Source organism: Dama dama, chromosome 19 (assembly GCF_033118175.1).
Source record: "Dama dama isolate Ldn47 chromosome 19, ASM3311817v1, whole genome shotgun sequence".
Taxonomy (NCBI): Eukaryota; Metazoa; Chordata; class Mammalia; order Artiodactyla; family Cervidae; genus Dama; species Dama dama.
Window position 1 is genome coordinate 35,478,417 of NC_083699.1, and position 13,985 is coordinate 35,492,401.

General features: G+C 39.1%; 1 protein-coding gene across 2 annotated transcripts in view; it reads right to left on the minus strand.

The window, feature by feature from the left end:
- Nucleotides 1-1,539: 1,539 nt before the first annotated feature.
- Nucleotides 1,540-13,985, minus strand: part of LAMP3 (lysosomal associated membrane protein 3) — a 31,642-nt gene continuing 19,196 nt past the window's right edge. The window contains exons 5-6 of one of the 2 annotated variants that reach the window (XM_061166665.1): nt 13,111-13,281; nt 1,540-3,339 (exon numbers count right to left, since the gene is read on the minus strand). In XM_061166665.1, coding sequence (XP_061022648.1) covers nt 3,206-3,339; nt 13,111-13,281 — 305 coding nt within the window. In that variant the 3' untranslated portion in view covers nt 1,540-3,205. Of the gene's footprint in view, nt 3,340-10,767; nt 11,591-13,110; nt 13,282-13,985 lie in introns of those variants that run through there. The other variant, XM_061166664.1, reaches the window with a different exon arrangement.

Sequence of the window (13,985 nt, forward strand, 5' to 3'; positions counted from 1 at the left end):
ACGCAAAACCAATCACTTTCTGTGTCACTTGGTAAATGGACCAGAGGAGTTTTCCTAGCTGTGGAATGTTGCCACCAGAGCCGAAAGAGGCCTAGCTGGCTCTGTGCTTCCTTCTTTGTGGAAAGGGTGCAAGATGAAAAATACCTGTATTTTATCTTGGAGGGGATATTCTGGTACGTCCTTGATCCTCTGGGTCTTTAAATTCTTCAGTGAGGTAGTCAGTCCCTGAATCTTCATACTTCCTGGAACACATGTGTTTAACCAAGGCCTCCAGCATAATAATTGCTTCGAGCTTGTCCTGTCTAATTAGCATGACATCATCAATGTAGGGTTCAGTGTGATATTTCGTGGCATATCTGTGTGGTCCAGATCACTTTGGATTATATTATAACAGAGCATAGGGGAGTTGACAAATTCCTGAAGCAAAGCTACAAATGAATTTTATAGAGCATGGACCAACAGCCTACCTTTGTAGAAAGGCAAATCAACCTGAGCAGCGGCTGGTTCAGACTACCAGCGCCAGGGCTTGACAGGTTGTTCTCCCAGGGGTGTGCTCCATCTGGGGCAGAGTTGGAAGCAGACTGGAAACAGCCCTACTACTGCTACCCTTTGTATAGGTTACTATTAAACAACTTTTCTTGGTATATGTACTGAAATTTCTATAGCTGAGTTTCCCCCCCAAATGTAAATCAGTAATTCTGCCTTGACAGTGGGCATGGGGTAGACAGCATCCAGGAAAAGCTCCCTTGATTTCTGCCTCTCCTGGTCTTCACTCCTACATTGTATTAGTATCAGGGATAGAGTTGGCGTGACAACAGAATATAGCAGAAGCGATGGCATGTCACTTCTGTGACTATGTGGTCAGTCTCTCTCTTGCATCATTGCTCTGGGGAAAGCCAGCTGCTATGTTGTGAGCATGCCTATGGCTGTGCTACATGGTGTGAACTTTGAAGTGATCCTTCAGCCCCATTTGAACTTTCAGGTGACTGCAGCTCTGGCCAAGAGGTGAACTGCCACCTGGAGAGAGACAGTGAGCCAGAACCAGCCGCCTAAGCCACTCCAAGACTTCTGACCCTCAGAGACTGTGTGAGATAGTAAAAATTTGCTGATTTAGTCTGCTAAGTTTCAGGGCAATTTGTTACATAACTATCGATAACTAATACAAGACCTCTTCTTATTTATCTCAGCCTCTGCCAGACTGTCTGTCATTTTGGAAGTCCTTAATCAATGTTGGTTGGATGAATGAATGAATGGTAAATTGTGGCAGCACTTAAATAAACCAGTAAATCAGTCAGGTAGTCTGGACAGAGAGTTGAGAGATTTAATTTGTATCTTCAATATAGTTTATCTTCTCAGAAATTCAGTTTCTCTCAATGGGTCTTCATGTCTAGTAATAATGTGGCAATGGAGAATAGAATAAAATAAATTATTGCTAGGAAGATGATTTAGCTTATTGATTGAAGCAACAACCTCCACTAAGGTTGTAAACAAAATTTTTAATAGCACAAAAACCGAATTATAAGAAATGAATGACATAAGTTAATCTCAAAAATAAGTTTTTATTACCAAAACTTTTAATACAATTCAATATTCTATTAAGACTAAAGTTAGGACTTTGCCAACAGTATTGAGACATAAGAGAGCAAATCAGGAAAGTGACTGTGTCCTCCAGGGTGACTTGAATTATTCATTTACTAATGAATGCTAGGGGTGTGTGGTCTCTTCTGTTAGTATTCTGACTTAGTTCCTTTCTTTGGTAGTAAGAACAAAGAGGAATAAAATTCTTGGCTGCTCTACAGAATAAAATGAACTAGAGTAGAAAATGTGGCCATAAAACTGCAGAAGAAGCAAGTTACCACAAGAGGGGGATCTACGTTCAAGAAAGAAAAGTTGGTTAGATTTCTCATTCAAAGAAATAAAAATACCTTGAAAAGCTTACTCCATTTCTTCATCTTTAGACTCACAGCTTAACAATCCCATAAAAATGAGAAACAAACATTTTACAGAGCCTCTCAATTTTCTTTGAGGGAGTAAGGAACTTCATTGAAGATAGACTCATTTCATTTTCTATTAAGTCCTCCTTTCATGTATTCTAATTGCTTGTCATTCTGGATAAAATCATTTCCTCTGTAAAAAGGAGCATATACCTGAGTGAGTCTTCAGACAGCACTTAGTGTCATCATTCTTGTATGCAATTTGGGGTAGTGAAAAAACTGAGACCTTGGTACCAGACCAGAAGGAAGTCAAATCAAGCTCTCCTACTTGTTAGCTACATGACACTTACGTGGCTCTGCCACCTGTTAGCTGGGAAATTCCTCAAGTCTGAGTTTACTCATATTTAAGTTGTGAAATTAAATAAGATGTATATAAACTGCTTAACCTAGTGTCTGGCACATATGTGTTCAATAGCAAAGGGCCATTATTGATGTTTCTTGCTTCTTATTTCTTTTGTCTGTAGCCACCTAATTCTTAGTCTTCAGTGATTCTGAAGCAGGAGTCAAGACAAAAATATAAGGTGATCTATTCCTCTTGGTGTCACATCAAAAGTCTAGACCACTATGATATGTTGCTCTTTTTGAGGATTTTTAGGAAACATTTAAAGTGGAAAAGGAAGTAAGTCAATTGCCAGACAGATGTACATCACACAAAACATAGTAAAAGTACTGAAAGTATATTTTTTATGCAAAGCAGAAGCAGCTTTAAAAGTGGAAAAGATCAAGGGTAAAGTAAATTTCCCATGTGAACACAGGTAACATTAATTACAATTGATTCTTTGGTTTATAATATGGAGTATTTACCACCTCACATACATTATTAATTTAATGTATCTCAAGTGTTCGGTTTCTCTCAAGTAGGTTTTCTTACCTAGTAATAATGTGGCACTAGAGAATAGAACAAAATAAATTATTTCTACCAAGATGATTTAACTTATTGATTCAATCAACAATAATAATTGACTTTGGTTAAAATATTTTCAATGAAACTAGAAATATTCTTAACTCCTCAGATCTTTAGTAAAGCAAACAAAAATACTTTTAAATTGATATGCTGCTTGAACTTACATCAGAAATGATTTTTTGTTTTTTGTGAAAGATGATGGTTTACATGGTTGGGAGGATCCACACTCCAAGGGAAGTCCACAACATCCTGGAAACAATGAAAGAGTTCTCTAAACTCCATGCTTTTCTTTTCTCCTGGGCACCAATTAGATTCTCTGGTATCCAGAATATTCATGCCTTAAACGGATTGCATAGACAATACAACCCACAGCGAGGAGACCAACCACGATGGCCGCAATCACAGGAAGCACAACTGTGTAGTCAGATGAACATTCATCCACTAAGAGGAAAAACAAACACAATACAGCCAGTAAGGTTTAGTGAGGATAGACCAGAAAGCAGGCTATAGAGTGAGGAGAATATGAGCTTTAGAGTCAGACCTACATTTGACTTTTACTTCCTGGGCAGGTTATTTAAACTTGCAATTTACTCATTTATAAAGGAAGCAAATAATATATAAAGTTGTTAAGAGATGAAATAAGATAACTTTCTATTCTCAGCAATTAATAAATGTTTAATAATTGTTAGTCCTGTTTTCCGGAGAAGGCGATGGCAACCCACTCCAGTACTCTTGCCTGGAGAATCCCAGGGATGGAGGAGCCTGGTGGGCTGCAGTCCATGGGGTTGCAAAGAGTCGGACACGACTGAGCGACTTCACTTCCACTTTTCACTTTCATGCATTGGAGAAGGAAATGGCAACCCACTCCAATATTCTTGCCTGGAGAATCCCAGGGACGGGGAGCCTGGTGGGCTGCCATCTATGGGGTCAGACAGAGTCGGACATGACTGAAGCGACTTAGCAGCAGCAGCAATCCTATTTCTTCCAGGTATTGTTCTCTGCAAAGTGGGTGTGCTTAGTTAAATAGACTGTGTCACCATAAGCATGATCTGTGGAAAATATGTGATGTTTCTCCACTTTATTAAACATGTTTGTCACACTTACAGTTCTCTTTCATTGCTTTTAGTGAGAAAAAGCATTAGAAAATAGACCTATTTATGAGAGCTTAAAAGTGAAAGTTTGCAAATTTGTCAAAACTCTTTTCTTTCTTTATTACATCAGAGGGCACTTATTCAGTTGATTTAAAATGTTATCGGTCTTGACTGGAGAAGGATGGAAGGTCCTGGGAATGAAAGGGAACTGAATTGAATACAAAAAAATGAAAAAGTCTATCTATATCTTATTCAAGGATAGATGAGAGGATATACCCTTGAGACCTTTCATGAGCCAGTACTGAAATTGTGTTCTGCACGAATAATCACCATTAACCCAGTTCTCACCTGAGGTCCAAGAAAAAAGAATCAGGAGGGACAGGGAAGAGGGAATAGTAATTAGAGACTCTGGGAAAAAAAACAAAATCCATACAAGATGGGAAATGTGCTTGTAGTATGCTATTTGATTTGACAGTGAAAAATATTTATACTATAACGATGCATACCTTATTGATTTAACAAAAAACAGTAATATAATCATAAAAAGGATGGCTTAAGAGTATGATATCCTTATCTTCCATAGGAAAAGGTTTAAAGTTGATAAATTAAGAAATAGGATAAGCTTTTAATTATTTTTTTAGAGAATTAAGGCGATAGTTACCCTAAGACTGTTAAAGCTAGTTAAAGTACTTTATCTCTTAGAGGAGGGACAAGAAAACGTTGCTTTTCATGAATCCTTTTGGGTATATGATAAGTTTGTTAGTTACATACTTGTTAAAATTATATATAATTTTGTCATATATAATATTATACAGATAAATATCTATAGATTTCTTATATAAGAAAGAACATAATGTAAGAAGTTAAAATAATTTGGAAAAAAAATACAAAATTGTCAGATGTTGAGCTTCAAGTCAGCTTTTTTACTCTCCTCTTTCACCCTCATCAAGAGGCTCTTCAGTTCCTCTTCACTTTCTGTCATTAGAGTGGTATCATCTCATATCTACTTTCCATATAGTTTTATACTATTTAATAGGACACTGTTTAAACATCTTCAAAATACAGAAAAGTTAACAAAATAGTTTTCTAATCACCTTGTTTCTTCCTCTTGAATTAATCACTATAAATCTTTGAGGCATTTGTTTTCTCTGCACATATGTGTGTATGCATGTGTGTGCTCATGTGTATGCTTAAAGAAAAAGTACCGTATTTTTAAAAAATGATATATGCTCACTAAAAATAATTAAAATGATTTAGAAAGCAGAGAAAAAGAACAATCTCCCCAAAACCACCTACCCAGAAATTATCATTGCTAAAACACGGACAACATTATTGCAGGCATCTTTCTTTACAACTATAAGAATAAATGGGTAGAAAAATAAATAGAAATAAATAAAATAAATTTTAAAATAAATAAAAATAAAATGGGATCATATGAAATCTATTTTAACCAAAATTGTTCATTGTAATGTTACTTGCATTTCAGAGAAGAAAAAAAATAAAACTAGAGGAATTACTGTGCCTGAAATAAATTTTTCTTTGTCATGGGAAATATTGTTACATAAAAGATGTCTTTAAAGTTCAAAAAAGATATAAAAATACACAAATTAAATAAATAAAATATTATGAAAGGCATTAAGAGGTTATAAAATAGAGATGTGTTTTCTAAGTTCTGTGTTTCCAATGTAGATATTATCTATTGATTCTGTTTTGAAAGATTAACACTAACAGATTCTGTTCCATCTCTGTTCTTCCCAACTCAAATTCTGAAGAGTCAGCTATAAACATTTTTAAAAACATTGTTCATATTTACAATATTTCAATTTTATTTGATGACTATGATTTCTTTGGTTCCTAAAAATTTGTTTCAAATATAGAACACATTCATTTTTTAAAGTCAAAACAATACAAAATGCTGTACCTTGAGAAGTATCACTTTTACCCTTCTGCCATCTTACTGGTTCCCCCGTCAATATTAGATAACTATTTAGTTTCTTATGTATTTCTAATGTTTCAGATAGAAGCAAAAGTGAAAATATACTTTATTTCCCACTTTTCTCACTATTATGCATCATACATTTTTTATTTAATGATATATGTTGGATAATTTTCCTTATACATACATACATACATATGTATGTCATCTTTCTTTTTTTTTTTTAGTAACTGTATAGTATTCTGTCGTGGGGTGTATCTGTCCCAGATTGATGGACCTTTGGTTGTTTTTAATCTTTTGATATTATAAGTAATGCTGTGATGAAGACCATGTACATATATGATTTCATATATGAGAAGGAATGATAAAATCTCAGATCCATAACTGTTTAATGCTTTTTAAACTTAACTCTTCAAATAGATAAAACACATTAAAAAAAAAAGACAAAACTGTGCTTTCTCTGTTCCCGAGAGATGTTTGCTGATATCCTTGTTTGTAATGTGGCTTCTCTCTGACCAAATTTCATTGTCAAGCTATATCTTTAAGGAGAGCTCGTTGGTGCTGTTTCCCTTGAATTACTTCATGTTTGAGGAACTCTGCCTATTAACTTTTTACTCAAATAATATCTTGGGGCCACACTTTCCCTTAGGAATTTTTACACATTGGTCTGTTGTTTGCTGGCTTTAAATGTTATTGCAAAGAAATCTAAGGCCAGTTTCAAATTTCCCCCTTTATAGGTTATTTGCTTTTTTCAGAGGAAGGGGGAGTTTGTATGTCTAAAGAATTCTTTAGCTTTAAAGTTCTATGGCTTACTTTGGATATAACATTAATCATTCTGTATCAGCCTTTTTTTTTTCCCCCTGGAATACATTGTGCACTTTCAATCTCCAACTTCAATTATTTCTTTTAAGGAAACCTATTACATCTTAAAAGATATCATCTTTTTATTTTTGAACTCTGTACCTCAGAGGCAGCAGTTATCCCTACTTTAGATGATCTAAATACCTAGCAGCTTTCCTATAATGTAAGCTTAATTTTTATCTGCATTAACTGATTATCTCAGTCTTTTTCTCTATGAAGATAATTCAGTTTTCAGCTCGACCTATTCTGCCTTTTACCTGTTTCCATTTAGTATGTAAGTGTGTTAATTTGATGCTCAATTTGCTTTCTTAGGCGTGTAATGTCCTATTCACCTCACTCTTTCATTACAACTTCTCCTTTACAAGTCCTAGGGCTTCCCAGTTGTCACTAGTGGTAAAGAATCCACCAGCCAATGCAGGAGACACAAGAGGCACCAAAATTCAGGGACACCTTGATACACATTTGTTAATCAATGTTTTGTATGTAATTCATATGTTATTCTTTATTCACATTATCATTGTGAAAACCTAGAAACAATAAAAATTCCCAGTAATAACAGAATAGTTATGTAAATTATCATATAACGTTGATAGCATAGTCAGGATAGCAGCCACAGTAATGACATGTTGTACCTTTAGTAGCACAGAGAAATGCTTATGGAACCAGGTAAAGGGATACCAAACCATGTCCTCTGTGTGTTTCCAGATTGTAAAGCAGTGTTCTTGAGAAGGAAATACAGTTGACCCTTGAAGGATACCAATTTGAACTGCACAGGTCTACTTATAGACAGATTATTTTCAATATTAAATATTCCAAATAGGAAAAGGAATACATCAAGGCTGTATATTGTCACCCTGCTTGTTTAACTTATATGCAGAGTACGTCATGAGAAACGCTGGGATGGAGGAAGCACAAGCTGGAATCAAGATTGCCAGGAGAAAAATCAATAACCTCAGATATGCAGATGACACCCTTATGGCAGAAAGTGAAGAAGAGCTAAAGAGCCTCTTGATGAAAGTGAAAGAAGAGAGTGGAAAAGTTGGCTTAAAGCTCAACATTCAGAAAACTAATATCATGGCATCCGGTCCCATCACTTCATGGCATATAGAAGGGGAAACAGTGGAAACAGTGGCTGACTTTATTTTTGGGGGCTAAAATCACTACAGATGGTGATTGCAGTCATGAAATTAAAAGACGCTTACTCCTTGGAAGGAAAGTTATGACCAACCTAGACAGCATATTAAAAAGCAGAGACATTACTTTGCCAACAAAGGTCCATCTAGTCAAGGGTATGGTTTTTTCAGTAGTCATGTATGGATGTGAGAGTTGGACTATAAAGAAAGCTGAGTGCTGAAGAATTGATGCTTTTGAACTGTGGTGTTGGAGAAGACTGTTGAGAGTCCCTTGGACTGCAAGGAGATCCAACCAGTCCATCCTAAAGGAGATGAATCCTGGGTGTTCATTGGAAGGACTGATGTTGAAGCTGAAACTCCAATACTTTGGTCACCTGATGCGAAGAGCTGACTCATTTGAAAAGACCCTGATGCTGGGAAAGATTGAGGGCAGGAGGAGAAGGGGACAACAGAGGATGGACCAACTCGATGGACGTCACCATCGATGGACATGGGTTTGGGTGGACTCCGGGAGTTGGTGATGGACAGGGAGGCCTGGCGTACTGCAGTTCATGGGGTCGCAAAGAGTTGGACACAACTGAGCGACTGAACTGAACTGAACTGAACTGAACACTGCTGTTCTACTGGGGATTGTTGGAGAATACAGGTACAGAGGAAACCACCTAAAAGGTGGGCCAACTCTGTTTTACACAGAGATTTTCAGTTGTGGGAAGTAGGACTTCTCTAACCCCTGGCATCCTTCAAGGGTCAAGCGTACATCAAAATTAAAAACGGATGGATTATCTCCAGGTGCATGTTAGTGAAGGTTTCTGCTATCTCTAGGTAGGTTGCAGAGAGAGAGGGCAATTTCAGTTCTCCATCAGCTGAAGGGAGAAATTGAGTTGGAACCAGCTGGATGAGCAGGAAGCAGGAGAGCCTAAGGCAAGGGACCAGTGCAGCAAGGGATGATCAGAGGCCCCCTGTGAGGCTTCCTGGAGCCGGTCACAGCAGCCTACTGTGCTCAGAAGAGGATGAGCAGCCTCTGCAGTAACCTGTCAGCTCTAAGAGACAGTGGAGGCAGCAAGAAGTGGAGGCGGGGCAGCCCCAGGGCATGGAGGAGGAGGCCACCTCCAAATGCCCTGTTTACCGCAGTCTCAATCCCAGTACCTTCCCCTGGAAGACCCTCTTGGGACATCACTGCAATAGTGGGCAGAACTGTCAGGCCATCATGCAGCTGGGCATTTATTTACTAATTATTCAAATAAAACCTGTGTTCTTTGTTACTAGAATGTTAATTCAAAGCAGTTTTAAAGATCATAGGTGTGGGGTGGGGGAAGGGATAGATCACAGGAGTCTAAGCAGCAGCCATCACTCTGAGTAACTCATTGAAGGTGGTAGAAAGGGAAATTAAACTCAAGTGAATTGCTTTACCTCTCTCTTTTTTATTTTAATTCGACTTTGTCTTCTATCTGCTGTGGAAGAAATTTCTATGCTAGAACCTTCCTTTAGTCGTTCTACAGGGCGGTTAGCGGCATGTTGAATAAACAACCCGTGCTCTGCAGTACAGAACCTAACAAGTACACTTGAGGTTGAACTGGAAATGGGAGTCTGGCGCAGGTATGGGCTGCTGCCTGCTGGAAGGAGGAGATTGAGATGGATGGCATCTCTCCAAGGCCAAGCCCTTGCTGTTCAGCCCAAGTCACTTTGGGGAACACTGGGTCCTCAAGTCCTAGGTTTGCATCAACACCTCCTATTGTAAGGAGGAGACAGGAACTCCTGACCCTCTCTTGGAGAGCTCTTGAAGCTGCGGTATACCCTCCTTATCCCTGTCATTTCTGAGAAAGTGGAAAGAGCTAAAACACCTCAAAGGAAAGCTGTACATGTCCCAGATAAGTGGTGCTTATAAAGTGGTTGCCAACTTTCATAAACTTTCTGTTAAAACTCATGAATGACACCTCTGGAAAATGTAGAAACATGACAACCATTTCTGTTAGTAAAAGTAGCTAAAAATATCCAGAAGTCCATTAATCTCCCCTCTCTCTGAAATAACAACCCAGTTCTGCTATTTAAATAGTCAATGTAATAGAAAACTATGAATAACTTTCCAAGCCACATTTTGATAGAACTTTTCCTCTAGACACCAATCACTCCCAATCAGGAATTTTCCGATTTATAGTTTTTTGTTTTTTTGGTAAATGTTTGCTAAAAAAGGAAAGTGGGTAATAATCTTTTTAGGGGAAACACTGATTGGAACTGCCACCTGGCACCATAACAACCATTTGCTTGAGTTACTTTACAACAGGAGGATGTGGTAAGGACACGGAAGAACTAACAATCTACTACCAACTGGAAGAACTCAGTAAAGGTCAAAAGGAGACACCACATGTCCTACCAACCTCCCAGAATCCTTCTCACTGGGATCCATCTTGGCTGAACAATGCGTGCACCACCAGGAAGGACCCTGAGTCAGAGCGATTAGCCAGAGAACACCTGGAAACTAATCCTATCATGATAAAATCCCGACTGCGAGCCACATGGCAGACTAGTTCTCCTACATTCCTTTACCCTCCTGCCCTCCACTGGGTGCCCCTTCTCAGCAAAGTCTCTTGCTTTGTCATCACATGTGTCTCCTTGAACAATTCATTTCTGAATGTTAGACAAGAGCCCGTTCTCGGGCCCTGAAAGGGGTCCCCTTCCTGAAAAAATGGGTAGATCTCTCTCTTCTCGCCATCTCTGGTTGTTTAGATGCTTTGCTTACTTCCTCCTCCTACAATGGCCCAAGGTAACTAGTAAATCTACAAGGAGAGACTAAAATCAAAGAAAAACAGAGACAAAGCAGAAAGAAGATGTTATGCAGGTAGACAACAAATGAAGGTGAAGGAATTGGAGAACTAACCTTTATTAAGACCCTTATTTGCCAAGATCTTTGGTATATCCTTTACATTAAAAAAATGAAATGTTGGGATGTTTCTAGTTTTTTTTTCTTTTTACTAATAATACATTTTAACAGTGTAGACTATGTCCTTTTAAAAGTGATGGTCTATTAAGACCATTGGTAATTTAAGTAAATCAGGAGGTGGGCAAAATTCAGGAGTTTATTTTTATTTTATTTTTTTTTAATTCAGGAGTTTAAAATCACTTTAGAATTTACTTAGAACTGGATTGGTTTTCTAAAAGTAAAACAAAACAAAAGCCTAGCATTTGAGACTCTTTGAAGCCTATAAGAAAAATCAGCACAGTTTGAAAATGTCTTTCCCACAATTTTTCCTTTGGTGTTTTGCTTTCTCCATCTCACAAGACCCTGCTCACATCCATGCCTCTTGTCCCTAATTCTCCCAGCCAGGCCCGTATTATCAGGTGTGGATGGAACTCAAGCCCATATGGCCTGGGAAGAAGTGGGGTGGGGGCTACCCGTAGCTAGCAAGCTGGTTTCCCAGTTGGATTGGGAGGGTGGGGCTGGCAACTAGAAAATGTGATCCCATCACTTCAGGCTAAACATGCAGCCAGCATTTCCAAGGCCTTAACCTTGCACATTTTGAAGAAGGTAGGGCTTTACATGCGTTCATATCCTCTACTGGACCTCTTTCTGGTCACCAGGCATGCTGTTAGCAAAACGGCAAGCAGTACTGCGATACTCAAGCCCACGGCCACAGGGATTTCTCTCCTGTTTCTGTCACTGAAGCATTCATCCGCTGCAATTGAAGTCAGAGTAACAGATGTTACAGGCTGGCCATGACGCTGGGAAGTGATACTGCCCCCACCTGCCTCGGCTTCACAGAGAAGAGAGAGAGATGGAGGGACTGGGCTTGTCCCTGCTGCCTTAGAGGCACAGGCAGGTGAAGATGAGAAGCAGAGGGGTCACCGCAACCCTCTGGAACTTGCAGGCCTCTGACCACCTAAGAGGTATATTATATCACAGATCCCTGGGCCTCACACCGAAGTAATTTTGATTCAGTGGGTCAGTCTTGGGGCCCAGGTGATTCTGACATGACTGGGAGGCAGATTCAACTTTGAGAAATATTGGTTAGGGCTAGAGGTCAGGATCAGAACTGTGTCTTGACTCGAGCCAGGGTAAGCCCAGGAGCCTTGTTTCCCAATGTCAAAGTCTGCACCAAATCATGTGGCCAGAGTACTCTACTTAAACTCTGTGGCTCTTAAAAGGGGCTGCCAGACGGCCCGGGCTCCTGACACCGGAGAGAGCTCTTGCAGGCTCCCAGTAGGGATGGTGGAACCAGAGAAATATTCTGGCGGTAGAACTGACAGGGTTTTGTGACAATTTATATGAGAGGGCAAGGGAGGGAGAGGAAAAAATGATGATAGCTTTCTACATCTCCTCGTGAGCACTGCTAATAGCAGGCCAGGTGTGCTGCTGAAAGGTTTTCATTTCTCACCTCTGCCACTAAGCGGTTTCCCAGACCTGCTCACTTCCTTCTATACACAGGTTCTGAGGGGGAGGAAGAGCAAATGTGTGCACTATTTTTAGGACCACATGATTAAACACAGAGGTGTTTCAAGACTTCATAATGAATTTTTGAAAGAACTTTTCAAACTGGGTATTTTGAGGCAAGATGACAATGTAGGGGCAATACCTACTAGCAAATTTTAATATTTAATCTTAGATTTTAATCTGGACTGTGGTAAAGGTCTGGAATGAAGATAGAAATTGTAGGACTCAGATGAAACCTACAGAAATCAGGGGATCCACAGTAAATAACACTTTACTACTTCCTTTACTAAATACTTTCACCAAGTGTTAATATATCAGGAGTTTTCTGCCCTCACATCTTCAACTTTACAGAAAATTCAGACTCACATTACAGAAATTTAATTTACAGATAAATATCTAGCCAAATCAATTTTTGATAGTTGAGAGGTGCTCGTATGTCATTGACATATTATGAGAGAGATGTTTTAGAAGCTAAAGTTCGATTCCTGCCCATATATAGAAATCCTTGTAACACTGTTTTCCCAGTGGGGAGAAAAGGACTTTTCTGGAAAGTTACCCTGGGCTGTCCCTGGTCTTCTTGCTACGACCTGCTTCCCTCTGTCGTGGTAAAAACCCAAAACAGAAGTTGCATGAAAACTAAGACTAACTTTGAGGAAGCACTAGTTTGGTGGCACAGCTTGGATTTGAGAAGAGGAGATCCAGCTGAGTGTATTTCTGTCTAGAATTATCACTTTCTCAGAAGTGTATGTTTGTGACATAACTCACCATTTCCAAAGTGGTCATCTTCAAAATCAAAGGCTTGAAGTTGGACGTTCATTGTTTTCAGCTGAAGGTGGATTGAGAGCTGGAGGCTCTGTTCACTCACACACTTGAAGGAATGCCCAACCACAGTCTCAAACATCATCATCGCACGTTTCATTCCTTGGTAAACTTTCTCTGAAAACACAACGGTGAAACAGAGACATGCAAGAATCCTGGCAAATAGCTGTTGAGCCCCAGCTGTTGCTTGGCGGCCCATGAAGCGTTAAATGGCCTTTCTTACATGTGGTTTTCTGGAGTTCTGCCACCTTCGCATCATGAAACCTCACCCAGGTGCTCTCTGGGGACTTTTTCCTGGTGCTCTGTTTGCAGTATTTGAGCGTCATCCCACTTACACTGGAATATGATAACGCTGAAATCAAAACTTTTGGGAATCTTTTCTTCAGCTATTTTAAATCATTGGGGGCAGAGCTGATGCGGACAATTGTCAATGCTTGGGTGCACACACACACAAAAAAGTGACCACAAAAATTTCAGAAATAAAAGAAGTAAGACTGTTCTCTGAGTCAAAATCACATGAACTCTTTACTAATAATTAATGAGAGTGGAGACATGCAAAGTTACTGAGTTGAATATTTGCATAGCATCACACTGAATGCATTAATAGAGCAAAAGGAAGGACTAGGTCCATCATTGGGAGGGGTTGTTGCATCATTCAGGGATGCATGAAAAGGGAGAGGCTCATCTCCAGCCATCTGAGTGCTGATGGAGAGAGGGACCTACTCAAAGACTGGTGCTGTCTCATGCGGGTTACACCCTTTTCAAGGAGGTGAATGCTTAAGGCACATGGGGTTAAACATTTAAATCATATAATAACTCCA